The sequence below is a fragment of the Scheffersomyces xylosifermentans genome (genome assembly GCF_036884685.1).
Source record: "Scheffersomyces xylosifermentans strain CBS 12540 chromosome Unknown RJT20scaffold_2, whole genome shotgun sequence".
In the NCBI taxonomy this organism is placed as follows: Eukaryota; Fungi; Ascomycota; class Pichiomycetes; order Serinales; family Debaryomycetaceae; genus Scheffersomyces; species Scheffersomyces xylosifermentans.
In genome coordinates, this window is record NW_027042940.1 from 650,287 (window position 1) to 665,356 (window position 15,070).

General features: G+C 39.4%; 7 protein-coding genes across 7 annotated transcripts; 3 read left to right on the top strand and 4 right to left on the bottom strand. All coding sequences in view use genetic code 12, as the record gives it.

Moving 5' to 3' along the window:
- The first annotated feature begins 1,278 nt into the window (after positions 1–1,278).
- On the top strand, positions 1,279–2,240 carry RJT20DRAFT_125535 (succinate dehydrogenase cytochrome b subunit SDH3). The gene has a single exon (XM_064916518.1). The coding sequence runs from the start codon at positions 1,430–1,432 to the stop codon at positions 1,964–1,966; it is 537 nt and encodes a 178-aa protein (XP_064775770.1). The 5' UTR covers positions 1,279–1,429; the 3' UTR covers positions 1,967–2,240.
- Positions 2,241–2,594: 354 nt separating this feature from the next.
- On the bottom strand, positions 2,595–4,718 carry HAP42 (Hap42p; the record flags this gene model as incomplete). Its single annotated transcript, XM_064918203.1, has 1 exon — positions 2,595–4,718. One exon carries the CDS (start codon positions 4,716–4,718, stop codon positions 2,595–2,597), a length of 2,124 nt encoding a protein of 707 aa, XP_064775771.1.
- Positions 4,719–6,633: 1,915 nt separating this feature from the next.
- Positions 6,634–7,379, top strand: HSK3 (Hsk3p). The gene has a single exon (XM_064919405.1). The coding sequence runs from the start codon at positions 6,788–6,790 to the stop codon at positions 7,046–7,048; it is 261 nt and encodes an 86-aa protein (XP_064775772.1). The 5' UTR covers positions 6,634–6,787; the 3' UTR covers positions 7,049–7,379.
- A 202-nt stretch (positions 7,380–7,581) lies between these two features.
- On the bottom strand, positions 7,582–8,243 carry RJT20DRAFT_125539 (uncharacterized protein). Its single transcript, XM_064916519.1, has one exon. It carries the CDS (start codon positions 8,087–8,089, stop codon positions 7,712–7,714), a length of 378 nt encoding a protein of 125 aa, XP_064775773.1. The 5' UTR covers positions 8,090–8,243; the 3' UTR covers positions 7,582–7,711.
- Positions 8,244–8,348: 105 nt separating this feature from the next.
- Positions 8,349–9,484, top strand: RJT20DRAFT_125540 (kinetochore-associated Ndc80 complex subunit). Its single transcript, XM_064916520.1, has one exon. The coding sequence runs from the start codon at positions 8,443–8,445 to the stop codon at positions 9,169–9,171; it is 729 nt and encodes a 242-aa protein (XP_064775774.1). The 5' UTR covers positions 8,349–8,442; the 3' UTR covers positions 9,172–9,484.
- On the bottom strand, positions 9,465–10,424 carry RJT20DRAFT_25927 (mitochondrial 54S ribosomal protein mL60). Its single transcript, XM_064919406.1, has one exon. The coding sequence runs from the start codon at positions 10,002–10,004 to the stop codon at positions 9,651–9,653; it is 354 nt and encodes a 117-aa protein (XP_064775775.1). The 5' UTR covers positions 10,005–10,424; the 3' UTR covers positions 9,465–9,650.
- Positions 10,425–12,696: 2,272 nt separating this feature from the next.
- RJT20DRAFT_125542 (uncharacterized protein) lies at positions 12,697–13,326 on the bottom strand. Its single transcript, XM_064916521.1, has one exon. It carries the CDS (start codon positions 13,306–13,308, stop codon positions 12,856–12,858), a length of 453 nt encoding a protein of 150 aa, XP_064775776.1. The 5' UTR covers positions 13,309–13,326; the 3' UTR covers positions 12,697–12,855.
- Between the last annotated feature and the right edge of the window lie 1,744 nt (positions 13,327–15,070).

The window sequence follows — 15,070 nt, forward strand, 5'->3', positions numbered from 1 at the left end:
TGTCTAAAGAAGAAAGACTTGAGGCCAATATAGAGAAATGTCTGAAAAAGCTCAAAAGCTCACAAGGCCTCGGAGTTTTGTATCAACTGACCAGAACCAGATATGTCTTGCCAACAAGATAACGCTCCGGGTTTCTGTTTGCTCTGATTAGACGACTTAGCCGCTGTTCTGTGAAGACCGTTTTTCTTTAAACGAAAGAAGCTGAGGGCCAGCGGGTTGTCTGCAGGCGCCAGCAACGATTTACGGCAGAAGGAAGAATCAGTGTAGGAGAGCCAGAAAGACACACCTTAGGTAGTTACAGAATTGTTTTAGAAAACAAAAACTCCAGGGGGTTGGTGCCAATGAGAGGGGACAATTATGTTCTTATACGATATGTGAAAATACGAGCTCATGTGTGGATATGTGTGGATGTGCCTCTGAGTATATTATGTCTCATTATTTGTTCTTTTCTTTATGCTGTACTGTATCGCATAGTAAGGAAGCCCAGTTTATTTCTCAGTATTTGGACGTGTACTACAAATAAATTTGCAATCATCAGTCGATTTCGGGAATGCAAAAACCCCGTAGAGGGACACCAGACGAGAAGAAGGACGGACATACTGTAAGGGCATTCACGATATAGGCTAGTTAAATAGAAAAGACCCCCGATCCGATACGCGAACATTCAGCAACCTTTTGGGAACAGCTCATTGATTTTCCCCTCTTAAACCTTCCATGCTGTAAAAAAAAAAGAAGTGGTGAGATCTGATATCCCTAAGGGTATCATCGTCTCTATCGTAGTCAACAAGTTCCTTGTTACACCAGGAGAAAAAGCCCGTTAATTCCACCTATTGTCAACTCGCTGGATAAGGCTCAAACAGAAAGAGTGAGAAAATGGGATGAATATGCAGAACGATCGATAACAAAAAAGCCAAGGGAACGACCAGTGTGAGAAGAGAATTGCAACATGGAAGAGATATCATCTCTCCACCACAGATGACAAGCAGAGCAAAAAAGACCCCCTTAATGATCAATCTTGCTGCCCCCTCCATCAATTTCCACAGTCTCTTTCACCCCAAAAGTTTCATCCCGTATCAATTGTGTAGCTCTACAAGACATATCTGTTTCAGTGACTAAGAATACCAAATCCTTGTCATCAAATCCCCATATATATCACGTGACAAATACAACCTCCTAATAATCACATGACTCAATTCCGCGTGATTGTACCGTAATTTAAATTGATGCCATTGGCTAAATTCTCCCGGTTTCCCTTCCCCGGGATTCTTGGGTTTACTAACAAATTTTCTCAGTAAAGGAAGTGCCAAAGCAAATATAACTGAGACAGTCAAAAACGATTACTTCGAAGTGAGTGGTTTCTTCTGTTATATCAGCATATCATCTAGTTGCCATATCTAGAACTTATCTGTATTCATATAACTACACCATCATGCTTGCTCGTTCCGGATTGGGGTTGTTAAGAAAACCAGCTACTGGTGCCATGTTTGGTGCATCCAGACTCGCTGTCTCTAGAATGATTGTTGCCAGATCTGTGTCAACAGTTAAGGCTTCTCATGAACAAGAGCAAGAAATCTTGATTGCTCAGCGTAAAAACAGACCACAATCGCCACATTTGACCATCTACAAACCACAATTGACTGCTATCTTGTCGACCTTCCACAGACTTACAGGTGTCGCCATGGCTGGTTCATTCTACGCTTTGACCTGTGGTTTGGCTGCCTCTTCTATCTTAGGACTTCCTTTCGATGGCGCTTCCTTGGTCTCTGCTTTCGCTGCTTTGCCAGTTGCCATTAAGGTGTTTGCTAAAGCTCTCATGGCCTACCCATTCGCCTACCACTTTGCTAACGGTATCAGACACTTGGTATGGGATTTCGGTAAAGAATTGACCATTCCAGGTGTTTACAGAACCGGATACATTGTCTTAGGTTTCACCGCAGCTGTTGGCTCATACTTGGCTTTCTTCTAAGTCATGTTAGCGTAGGTGTATGTTGTAGACTGTGGTAAATGTCAGACACGACCAAATTACGAAGAGTCACAGGAAAGAGATACTACCAATATGTCAAGTGTTGGATACAGATTGATTGATGCCAGTTTTGTTAATCATCATGTCCAATTGTAGTCAGAGCAGATATTACGGTGCAACATGCAGCAAACTCAGCATTTCTCATACATCTCCATCTTACTGAATCACTTTAGTTCATATTTATTTATTTTAGTAGCAAGTTAATGCATACAATCATTAGTAGAACGTATGTAGAACCAATTTGCCTTTCATTAGGGCACTAAACATGTATCTAAATCCCATTCGAAGTCATGTTAATAGCAAACTTTAAACTAATAGGTTGTCACAAGGTAATCTTGAAGCATAGAAGGTTGAGATACAGGCATTTGTGTAGACCATTGTATATTAATTATTTCCCGAATCCTTATATAAGCTGTCTGCCATAGAGAGCAAAGAGCTCCATCTTTAATACCATAAAACGTAGCTTGTCAGTACTTTCATGGCGCTATAATTTATAAATAGTAAAACATAAATCGTAATTGTAATTTTTTTTTCATTTCTTCGTTTCAAAGTCTTATAACTTTTAGTTTTGCTAATGTCTCAATATTCCAATATCAAAATCGGCATCGAAACACAAGCAAGGGGTATCATTGGTGCAGAATCCACAGTTCAACTTCAGTTTTTTCTTGATCAAAGAATCTTGAGTCGCCACCAGTTCTCCCTTATGATGGATCTTCACGTTACCAAGACTCTCCTGTTCTTGTTCTTTCATCACCTCCACGTTTGCAACTTCATCGATCGTATCAGGCCCATCGCTGAGTATTAGACGGTTCAAAAAGTCATTCTCTTCCATAAACATGTCTATATCGTCGTTCGAAAGAATATTGTTATCAGGAGACACGAGGTTAGCATCAATTTTTGTGTCGTCTTTCACAATGTCTATTACTACATTCTCGTTTGTATCCTGATCAAAAAGATTAGCCGCTCTCAATGGTTTCAATAGATCAGGAATAAAAGAAGTTGTTGCGACTTGTGCCGCCGCATTGCCTTGCACCTTACTGTTATCGGAACTAGCCGATGCCACGTTTGGTAAATCATTAAGAGATCCAATGCTAGTACCTGGTCCAGCTTGTCCTGACCTTTGCTGCTTCTTTAAATTGTTAAGCTTATTTAACTCCTCCGTTTTCATGGATTTGAATTTGGCTCTTATGTCAAGATAATGGTCTATCTGCTTGTTCAAGACCGTGTCACCGGTTCCATTCAGAGCCTTTTGTTTCGTAGCACTGTGTATAATGTTTGATGACTTGGTCAAGTAATTGAGAAACTTATTGAGATCATTCAAATTATTAATCGACTCCAATTGGTCATAAGACGAGGCTCTAACGGTTGCAGCTGCTGAAGGACTATTAACTCGTTTAATCTTGCCATTGGCGGTGGAAGGACCAGTTTTCAAGGCGTCGAAAGTAATTACACCATTCTGAACAAAACTCAATTCTTTAATCTGGTTAGAGATCACTTCAATATAGTTGCGAATAAGTTCTTGCTCTTTCAACTTCGATAAATACGATAATTTCAAGTTCATGATCTCTGTCTTGGGATCAGACGATCCAGTAACGACAGGTGGTGGAGGCGGTGGTATAGGGGATGCTGATGTGGATACTGAGGAGGATGTAGGGGTACTCGAGAGAGTCGAGGCACTACTACTTGTAGGACTCATCAAAGACGTTGCAGGAATAGGTGTATGAGCTGGAGTAGCCTTGGCTCTATTATTAGCCACTTTCGGATACTGCTGTTGTAGTTGATTAATTATTTGCTTTTTGTCCGCTTCATTTGTGAATCCCTTGGAGACATTCGTCGTTTGCTGTTCACCTCTCGTAATTACGGGACTACTAGTAGCGTTAATACTAGTAGAGTTATGTCCTTTCTGCGATGACAGAGTTGAAAGACCAGTTCCAACAGCTGTGATCGGCTTATTTTCTGTTATTGGTTCCTTTTTGATTTTAGGTCGTTTCTTAGGGCTGATTTTGGATGCCGAAGGAGATGACGCAAGACTGCTGTTGTTCACCGATTTAGCTTTTTCATCAGCTTCAGGAGATATTGCCGTTGGCTTCCGTCCCGGACGGGGCCTAGGAGGTAGCACCCACCTTTTTGAGGTGTTTATGTTCAAAGAAGTCTTCAAATTGGAGTTTGTAAGTGAATCGGAAGTCGAGTGTTGAAGAGCTATAGTTTTATTGGGGATAGGAGAAAAATTGCTTGGTTTTGGTAGCACAGCGATTGGTTTGGGAGCAATTGCTGGTTGAATTTTGGTATATTTGTGTGCATGATGTATTGGTTGTGGTACAGGGTTTGGTTGTGTGTGAGTCTGAGGTTGAACTTGAGTTCCTTGAGTTGGCCATGACTGCTGTTTGAGTTGACTATTCAATGCTGTCTTGTTAGTCAGATCTGTATTGGTTGACTTAGGAGGAACTATTGGAGGAGACGATGGTGCATTGGCGAATATGTTAGTTAATTTCGTTGCCGTGAGATTTTCCTTCTTAAAAAGGGGACTTTTTATGGTTGCTGTAGACGAGGACGAAGCTATTGATGCGGTAGTATCTACACTAGCGCCTGCTTCCATTTTCACTACGACTTGTGGAGATACCTTAGTGGGCAGTTCCAGAGTAGTCGGAGACAGTCTCAGGTTCGTTGCATTTGCAGGGGCTATATTCTGTGCCATTGTGGAATAGTTGGTTATTTACAGTATGATGCTGTGGATAAGGTGAAAAATTTATCGGGTGGATGGTAATGAAAGCACGGAAGGTCAATTTGTTTGAAATTTCCACTGATAACGGTTGTGTTTATACACTGAATAGATATTTAATGGACCGATGTTTTACAAGATGGCATAGACCAAAAAAATTGTGAAAAACCGTACAAGATCGAGTCAAATCGATAAACAGACACTTGGCTAGATACTACTGATATTTCCTATCAAGTTTGCAATCCGAGATTACCAGCTGAAGTATTTTTCACCTCTGTCCCGGTCGTCTGAGGAGTTATATTAAGAGATGGGACGATGTACAAGATCGCGATTTGTTCCAGGCAGCGGATGCGAAACGGAGTGTCGGCAGTAGTAGGCGTGTGAGATGTGGAGATGACAATGAGTAGTAAGTTCTATTTGGAACTTGGGTATGTACTAGGATTCATGTACCAGGATCGAGTAGATGGTGTCTTTTTGGCAGTTTAGAAATGATGCTGGATAAGGAAACTATTCTTCAGTGAAAGAACTTGTTTGGTGACGTAAGGGTTTTTTGTAGCTTACTATGTAAAGTCCGTTCTAGCAGGGGTTAAGGTTTAAGTGCAAGGAAAGCGAATCAGCAGTTCTATTGGGATGAATGCAATATTACTTACGTGTAATAACTGGGTCTCGCTGCGTTATAACTGACTGTCTTAGTATGAAGCTCGGAATACACAGGCGGTGGCGTTTACAATTGGCGGCTAGTGGATTTATTGGCAACTTTTTGTTTAATTAGAGTTTAGTGAACCGGTTCAAATTTTTCGACTGAAGCCGGGTAAAGTCGTTTTGAAGGAAAAGTCAGGGACGGCATACAGACCGGGTAGAGATTGTGAGAGAAAATCGGCGTAAACATACGGAGCGGCTGCGACGGGTAAGAGGGACTGGGGTATGGAAAAGGATACGTAGTTTGTGTTGAGAGAGTAGAGTAGTGATTTGGTTAAGATGTGGGTTGTTTTTCTTTAGGGCTCCGAACGAGTAAATTTATGGAAGAAGGAGGAATTCTGGGAAATAAGTGAGGAAAAAGAGGATATTGTGGAGACTTACATAGTTCTTTTATCACTGGCTTTTTTTTTTGCAAGCAGCAGCAGTCAGTTATAGCACTAGACGACTTTTTTTCTCATACGATTGGTAGCGTTTATGAAGCAACAAAAAGTGAGTAGTTAAAATGATGGAGTTCGGAGTACGGGACAATAATAGCAGAGATGTCAACAAGATTCTAATTGTAATTTTTATGTGCAGAGGATAAAGAACCGTGTATGTTGTGTTGTTATAGATTGTGCTGCATTATTGAAGTTACCATGTAATTGTAAATCAGAGAGGCATATTAGAAAGGGAGATTATAATATATGTATGTATGTAGATATATATGTGTAGATATACATATGTATATTATAGAGGGACATTATAAACATATATATGTATAGATATATAAGTGTATTATATATGTGTATACTTGGTAGTCATAAATAACCAGATTCATGATTCTCTACTAGTCTACTTAATCTTAGCTAACAGCGTATACTTAAAAAAACATGCAACACATTTCACCTTTCTTCCCTCTGTAGCTTAGTTTACGCTCGCTGGTACTGTACTCTCGTCTGTATTCTCATCTGTGCACTGTTTGTTTATTTATTACTATTATTATTAATACTACTATTATTATTATTAGTGTCAGACTGCTTGTATTTGCTGGTTGTTTAATTTTCCATCATCTCAACTGTTTCTTCAACTTTGTATTGTACGGTACGGATATAGTACACTGGGCTTCGCATTTTCTTAGAGTGTTGTTTGGGGATTGTTAACAAGTAATAAGTTAGTTTTGTTTTGTTTTGTTGATTTCAATAGAAACTCTTCTTTGCCACCGTTTGGTGATCTACTGAACTATTTTTGAACTAGTGTATAGTGTATATTATATTGAACAGTGTCTTCGAAACCTACTCGCTCGCTTGTTAGTTGACTCACCCTTGGATCCTTAATTCAAAAAGAATCTTCAACATTAACATCACACTATGAATTCGACTCCTCCGTTGAACCTCACAAATACTCCGACCACAACCGTTTCCAACGTGTCTTCGTCCATTCGACAACGACAATTGAGTCATTTGAACTCACAAATGGCCCAATTGCAAGCAAATTTGTCCGACTTCAACGACTTGATACGAACAACGTGTAACCAATACCAATCCATAGAAAAATTGGGCAAATTGCATGCTGGACTCTTCATGGCCAGTCACTCGGTCTTTGAAAGTGATAACTTCAATGACGATTAGCACTTTGGTGGCATTAGTATGGTAGCAAATAGGATTCCAGAATTTATGGTATAACTTCACCACGAAAATGGTTTTGGTAGTTGGAACCAATTTAAACGACTCAGATTGTGTTGATTGAATCTTTGAAAAGCGAGTTTGCGAGGTTTACTGGCTTATTTGTGATAGCTTATTGCTCTTGGAAGCTTAAAACTAGTAAATGCCTGGCTGGTACTCCTAAGCTCCAGAAAGTCTTCGAAATAGCAAAGCAATTTGTTGCTCTCAGGTTACCGTGAAAGATAAAACTGATTCCATGGGGGTTTTCAAGCCAACAGGTAAAGACACTTATGCTTTGTAATTAATGTTTCGGTGTCTGAGTGAGAGCATTCTCCTGTGAAGTGAAGAGAAATCTTCCCAAAAACAGCTTCATACATGGCCCTCTCTCCTAGATTCCGAATTTCGGTTATCTTAATATTCTATGATTATTCTCCTAGTCTAAGAGAATAAGAGACTACGGAAGGATACAGCTAACGACTTGGCACTTCTAATCATGCATAAGTGCTGTGTATTTAGTTCTATTTACAATGCTTAATGATATACGACCCTATGCTTATCAATTATATGTCAATGTAGAAGTTCAGTTCATTATTACGCCCACAAAGATCATCTTTATTCTTTTACCTTGGTCTACTTCTTTTCCTTCTTTTCTTCCTCCAACTTCTGCAAATACAATTTGTACGCCTTCTTCTTTGCAATCTTCTCGTCGATCAACAAGTCTCTTTCGATATCAAGATACTTCTGTTTCTGGAACTGTGCTACACAACCCTGAGCTTGATCATTAATCTTTTCACACTTCTTCATACCCTCAAGTGGGTTCTGGTAGCTATTCGAGCACTCTACGTATGCTCTAATCAAATCGTCACACTTGGCAAAAGCCTTCTTTCTCCATCTTTCAAAAATGGCCTTCTCTTCCTTTGGTGTTATCACCCAGGCAGGCATATTAGGGTTTGTGGGTAATTCCACGTCATTAAACGTCTTTTTGTTTTTATTTCCGTAACTACTCATGATGCCATCCGCCTTTTTGCCCCGATATGAAACAGGAAAACCGTAACTAACTAAGCGCTTACAACTGATATGGAAACCATCATCATCATAAAACAGTGATTTTCAAAATGTGAACTGATTTTCCCTCGCTTTTAGGGTTATTACTGCGTCATGGGTGTTTATCTTCTGTGAAGTTATGCGCAGGTCGAGATTTATAGTAAACAAAAACATTTAAGTGTGTCCTTAGCTTAGTGAATATGGATAATGTTTAAAGATCATTGTTTAGGTTAAGAAAGGAATAAGAAAGAAATAATAAAAGTTGTAGGACTTTATGCTTATATAAGAATAGAGAATTTGGAAAAACAGTTCGAAGTATGACGCCTGAAGAAATAATAGACCAGGCAATCGAAAGCATAGAGATAGACCCAGAGTTATTGACTTTGGATAGAATAGAAGAGACAATACGAGATATTCAACGGATTCGAGATGACAAGATAGCACGTCTAACTGAGGCCAACCAGGAGTTACAGGTTACCGTGAAACGGCTCAACCACGAATTGAGTCTTTTGATTAAAATCAGTGATTACAATTATGATATTATACGCAATTTAACCCAAGTGGCTGATCACCATGGAGGAGAAATCAGGAAGCTGGATAATATATTTGTAGCATTGAATAAGAAATCTATTGAATTGGATAATATCAAGGTTTCGATTGCCAAGAATCTCAATGATTTGGAAAGCTCAATTAACCTCCTCAAATTGAATAAAAGCAAACTTCAAAAGAATTTGGAGGAGTTGAAGGTTAAGATTGCAAATTTATTCAATGACCCATTTGATGATCGAAATCGGGAAAAGTCTACAAATGAAGAAGATCTTCTTAACCAGGACTCTAGCATATTAAAAATCAGTCTTTATAGAAATTTGGGTGTACGGATTGAGAACTTCAACGAAGACTCCAAAGCTGATGAAGAGACTGCAAATGATCACATTATAATACATAATAAGGAAAAAAATTTAACAAGTGTATTTAAAGTCGAGCCAAAATACAGTGACTATTTTATCTCCAATTATATTTGGGATCGCGTGGAGGGCTACAACTGATAACCCGAAAGTATTCAAGGCCAATGATGTGTTTGGAATGCCCTCTTGTGAATATTGAGTGCATTTCAAAGCGAATTCGGGAAGTACCCTCTACTACAGTAAGGTGACTTACATTCTGCTTGGCTGTTGAGAGGTAATTTGATATAAACCAAGATTGAAGGCTTTCCAAGACTAAGTTTCCACTAAATGTTTTGTGAGTTCAATCTCAAAGATTAATGACACTTTCACATGTATATTGATTGTATTTTACTGTATGTTAGATTATGACACTTGCAAATCATATTGTGATTTCCAAATACAAATAGATTCTCATTTAGACTGTTAGAATGTATATTCGATTATTCTATGTACAAATGTGCGTGAAAAGATATGCCACTCAGTGACAAAGTCTTTGAAGAAGGTTCAACATCAATGTAGCGTATACTACACTGTTTCCTTCAACTAATATAAACATATGCTGCTTGCCGCGTAAGCGACGTCTAGTAGTACTTTGGATTCTCTCTGAAAGAATGCTTGGTCCACTTTGGAACTCTATGAAGATCTTTACGGTACGTCTTGGAGTTCTTGGTGAAAGTGGTATACTTGTCACGAGGAGTCATTTCGGATTCCTTTGGTAAAGCGAACTTCAAGTAATCTATCTTTGCATATGAGGTAGGTTCTCCATACTGCTTTCCTTGTGATTCCACTAATGCCTTGTAAATGTTTTCTATGTTCTGGTCCACTTGCTTCATTCTGTTTCTCAATCTGTACTTCTGTGGACCTGACATTCTAGGAGCAAACTTCCACAAGTAACCTCCGCTCAAGGCTAAGGTGGACTTAAAAGCTCCGAACATGGTATAATAAGCTGCTAATTCAGACCCTAATTCAATACTATAAACTTCTTATATCGACTCTTTTTAGAATTTTGATAATTTTCAGTGGTCGTGCAAATGCCAACATGGAAAGGTTTTGAATGGTTTTTATGGTAGCGCCGGATTATGCTCTGTTATGGTAGCGCGGCTCTGACTCTGCTTGCGTTTTCTGAGAATATCTCTTCAGTGGGGCTTATGTCTTCGGTTTTGGTAGATTTGGACTTTCTTTCACAGTTGGCAGCGCTTCAGCCATAAAGAGATCAAGATCAAGAAACAAGCCGGGCGCTACTTCGAATATGTGGATAATGTCCCATGTTTGCTGGCTGATCCCTTCGAAAAATTTCCGAAAATGGTTGCTAGGGTTCCCAATGCTTTCGTAACCAAATAATACATTTCAAATGTGGAAAGGTAATCGAGGCTAATGAAGGTGTTCTTACCGTATTGAGCAAGCGAACTACCTTGGAAGCAAGCCAGCGGCTGAACTTATTAGGCGAGCTCACGTCTTTTCGGGCCACTCTCCGTAATGCACATCGTAATGGTTGCTGCTGCTGGTACAGCTTTGGAGGCCATGGCTATGCAATGAAGAGTCAGAGCTCATCACGCCGTGCAATTTCTTCGTATGGAACATACTTTTTAGTGCGATGCAAGTGACGCAAGCGTCGAAAAAATATGCCGCAGATCTTTCTCGGGGACTGTAACCGGCATTCAATGATCAATGAATCTCAATACTCATACCACCGAGAATTCGGAGTCTTTGCTACATCAGAGAATTGATCAGAGGGTCTAGTGTACTGTAATGCAAGACTCGTGAATCAAAATTTCATGTTAAAAGGTTGCTCTATGGAGAGATGTCCAGAGGTTATGTTAAGTGAGTCCTTCCTGCAAAATCGAAGGTCGATTTCTATGGATACCATAGAAACGTTGAAATCAAAGGGCTCATATGAATCTAGGCGATACAGCGCAGTAATCCGGTTTCATAGCTTCTTCTAGAATACTTTCTTCATTCTTCTTCAGATGCATAGTTTCAATGTAGCATTCAAACATAAATCTAATGCATCGCGGAAGAATGACTTTTTTTTGCAGTAGAAGTTGACTGTCCGTTCGAAACGTTCACAGATACGTTGAAAATCAACTGCAAGTAACTTGTAGCCAAGTCTTACTCATAAGATCATCCAAAACTCCTTTAATCAGGATAAGATGCATTTGCTTGAGATCGCAATGCCTGTTAATTTTAATGATTTTAATACAAATGTTAGAAATGCAATGAAGAACAAGATTTGCTGTTTCATTTTGCTGTGAATTTGATTCCGGCCTAGAGAATTGGGGATTTGAGTGAATACTTGTTTCTATAACAATTTATTTGCATCTTGTCGGTTCCTTTTTGACCTTTCAAGGACTAGGTATTCAATTACTGTCCAAGGAGCTTGAAATGGTTATGACAGCTTACATAATCTCAAGTTCTAATTGCTGCGAATTATGAATTCTCTATGTGAAGACTCCTGTCACTATTTATCTGGTAACAAGAAGGGCTGACCCTATGAATCGAGGAGCTGAGGAGATGAAGTTGAGGAGACGGAGTTGCGGAGATGGGGTAAAATGGAAGACTAATGACAATTTGACGAAGTGAGACTGCTTCCTCCAGTCTGCTGTCACTAGTCGATATACGTATCTCATGAGAAATCTGTGCGGCATAAGTCTACTAAGAGACAATCGTCTACTCTTTACTAAGATGTCAAACTGAGAGGTCATGCAGTTGAAAGGAAAGAGTTTAGAAGCATTTGTGATGTCAACGATTCTTGCTTAAAATTGGGGTACCACATACCCCATCTTGGCAAAACTGGTGTGACTTCAGGTAATATGAAGAATGTAGGACAAGAGCTGATCGGAATGGAACATTGTGGCTAGTCGTTTAACCCGTCTTAGGTCGGCTCATTGTGCCCCTCCTAAAATAGTTTCGTGGGGCAGAGGGGATTAAGTTGATGGACCGAGACCAACCGGCTTTAAAAGGTGATCCCTCCGGAGAACGTCAAGATTAAAGCCTACGAACCACCGGTCACAACGGAATGTGATTCTTTGATGGTCTACAGGGGTCTCAAGGGGTAGGATAGGCCAACTCAACAAATTCATGTTGTTCTAGAAGTGAGTTGGAACCACTATAAAACTATTGTTAGAAGCGGCTATAGGAGAACTCCTATTTCCTCTTCGCAACCTCCGATTCTTCATAGCCCACAATATTTTTATTATTTCCATAAATAGGCTCGTGGTGAGCTAGCCGCCACGAAAAAATCTGCATTTACTGTCAGCGCGGCAGCAAAAGGTCAAGTGTGATCGAGAAACTTGCTTGTTAAAACCGCACGAATAATAAATTTCCCCACGATTTCAACCTCTTCTAAATGGGCCAGCCCGTGTTCTCTCGCACCTCCACTACATGGACCATGTTCTCCGAATGCGAAAATTAAATTTTACAGCATTTTTTTACTGTGGAATAGCTTAACTTGAAACTAGTTTAATGACTATATGGCACCTACTCTACAGAGGAACTAAATGCTAGCGTTTTGAATTCTTGTGTTTTTTGGTTGCTTGTATTATTTACTATAAACTTTATGTACTCAAATGTTGGAATGGAATGCAAAGAATTATACATTTGATTGACAAAATATGTAAATAGTTTGACTCTATAAGACCAAATATATAATGTAAATTATTATTGATATGAACTATTATTAATATTGATATAAAAACTTTAACCCTTTTTTTTGTTACGCTTTAAAACCTCGTTGCCCTGACCTGGCTTTTTGATTAGTAGCCTCAAACTATTCTCTGTACTCTGCTCTCAAAGACAAGCAGTCAACCACTTTCTGTAGTTGTGGGAAGTCGATGGAATCGCAGCAGCAGCTGTGATCAAATCGGCGTTCAGGGAAGAAGCATTTGTGGCAATGGCATAATTAGTTTTGGATTTCACTGAGTAATTCAAGTCGAAGTAATCTAAATCCTTTGTAGCGGTTGCTTGATTGTAGTTATTGGTAGACAAAAGCAAAGGGGAGTTGTTGACATCCAAATGCTGATGTTGACTGTAATGCTGATATAATGATGGAGTTAATAATGGAGAAACTAACTCTTCAGTGGATGAAACAATACTGTTACTCTGTTGTTCGTTGTGTTGGGATAGTATGTTAGTGGAGTTGAACTCGTCCACCGTCTTACATTCTTCAGAACAGTAGATGGAGTTTTGCGAACACAACTTGTCGCAAGTCAAACAGTAGTTATTGAAAGCTAAGTCAGACATTGTATATGTGATAAATATTAAATGCTAAGTTGAAAATGCTTGATTGGTGAAGAACGCTAATATACGATTAACCAATATATGATGATATGATAGGGAGTTCTGGTGCTCCGATGCAGTGAGGTATTCTGATGGTAGAAAATGCTAGTCTTTGCTCTTAATTCAATAAGGCAAACTTGTTAAGAATGATTTATTACAAAATGAATTAAAAGTGATTAATGAAACAGCGGTTACTGATATATTTATATCCTCACAACTGTGGTTTGGTATATGTAAGCGCAAAAAATTTTGCAGTGATTCATAATTTGGGTGGAGCAAATATTTTTTAAGGGTTTGGGGAGATTCGTCATTTTGGGATATTCCTGGTTTTCCAGAGGTTTCCACACAATTCAAAATTACTCATAATATTGCATCAGGATTTTGGGCTTGTCCGTTTCCGGATAACAGCGTCATGTTTTTCGTGGTTACGTACATGCACGTGCAGATCTGAGAAGCGGAGATTGTGGAGGTCTCCACGGTGGTTCAACCACGATGCAACACACTGTACCACACGCCACGGTGGTACCACCGTGGTTCTACCGCGAAAATTCTTTGTGTTCGGTCCCTTACGCCACGTTTTTCTATTCGCCACGTTGGTAAATTGTATTTTTCTCGTGGGAATTCCAGTTTTACCACGATTTTCTCTCTACGGGTCCTTGAGCATCGCTATTTTCTCGCTGACTGTACCTACTATTTCCTCCAGTGTCCCTACGCTCTTTCTGATGTCCTTTGGCGCATGAAGCCTCCACATTCTACTGGACTCGATTCTTCGGCATAGCACCTGTAGCAACTAGGCATGGCGTAGTTATACCATCTTCCATAGCCACATGCTCTTCGATGAGGGATGGACAAGACTAGAAGTTTCCACAGAAAACTCCTCTCCTATCTTACTCCTATCTTGTTACAGATGTAAACCATCCCATTTTTGCAAAAGCCCTTTCCACTTGTAGAGATGGATGTCAAAAAGATCGAAACTGTATATTATTCTCTAATAATAGCTTACTACCGAACCATTGCAATGTATAAATGGCTTGATTAAGTTGTTACAGTAGTGGTGGTTGTGAAAAATTTTCGGGTGCAACCGTTTCCGATGAGATCAATGCGGAAATTTAGATCACCTGTTCTAGTATTTTTGACATGTTTCTACCCGAAAGAAGGCTGGGACCATATGTAAATCGTACAGTGGCGACAACATCCACATGAAAGCACTTATGATCGTCATAGACGTATTCCATTACGGGAGGGAAGTGCTCCATTTCATCACAGTGTTCACACCCTTCATATTATGTACATTAATCCTAAATTTGCAATTTTCGCAATTTCTTCTCTGTAGTCATGTCGGAGACAACATGCTATTAGCAATGTATTCAGAAAAAATGTATCCCGATCGGGATTAATAAAGGTGCAACCTTGTGAGTGGTTACGTCTTGTTCCTACAGTACTCTTAAATTCTACACTGTTACTTAGTTCCCACAGTATTTCTCAGTTGCAACCACTACAGTACTATAAAGAAACAACTTAAAAGTTCTATGAGATGAGCAGGGCACCTGTTTCCCGGTAATTGTAAATAACCTAAAATGTCACTGCTGGAGCTTGAAGGCACGCTGTTGCCTTCATATCCCGGATTATAGATGTAGTTGATGTGATGTAATGCTTCCACGATTCAAGGCATTCTCAATATTCTTGTAGCATTTTTGAATCGGGATAAATTAATGTAACTGAAAGT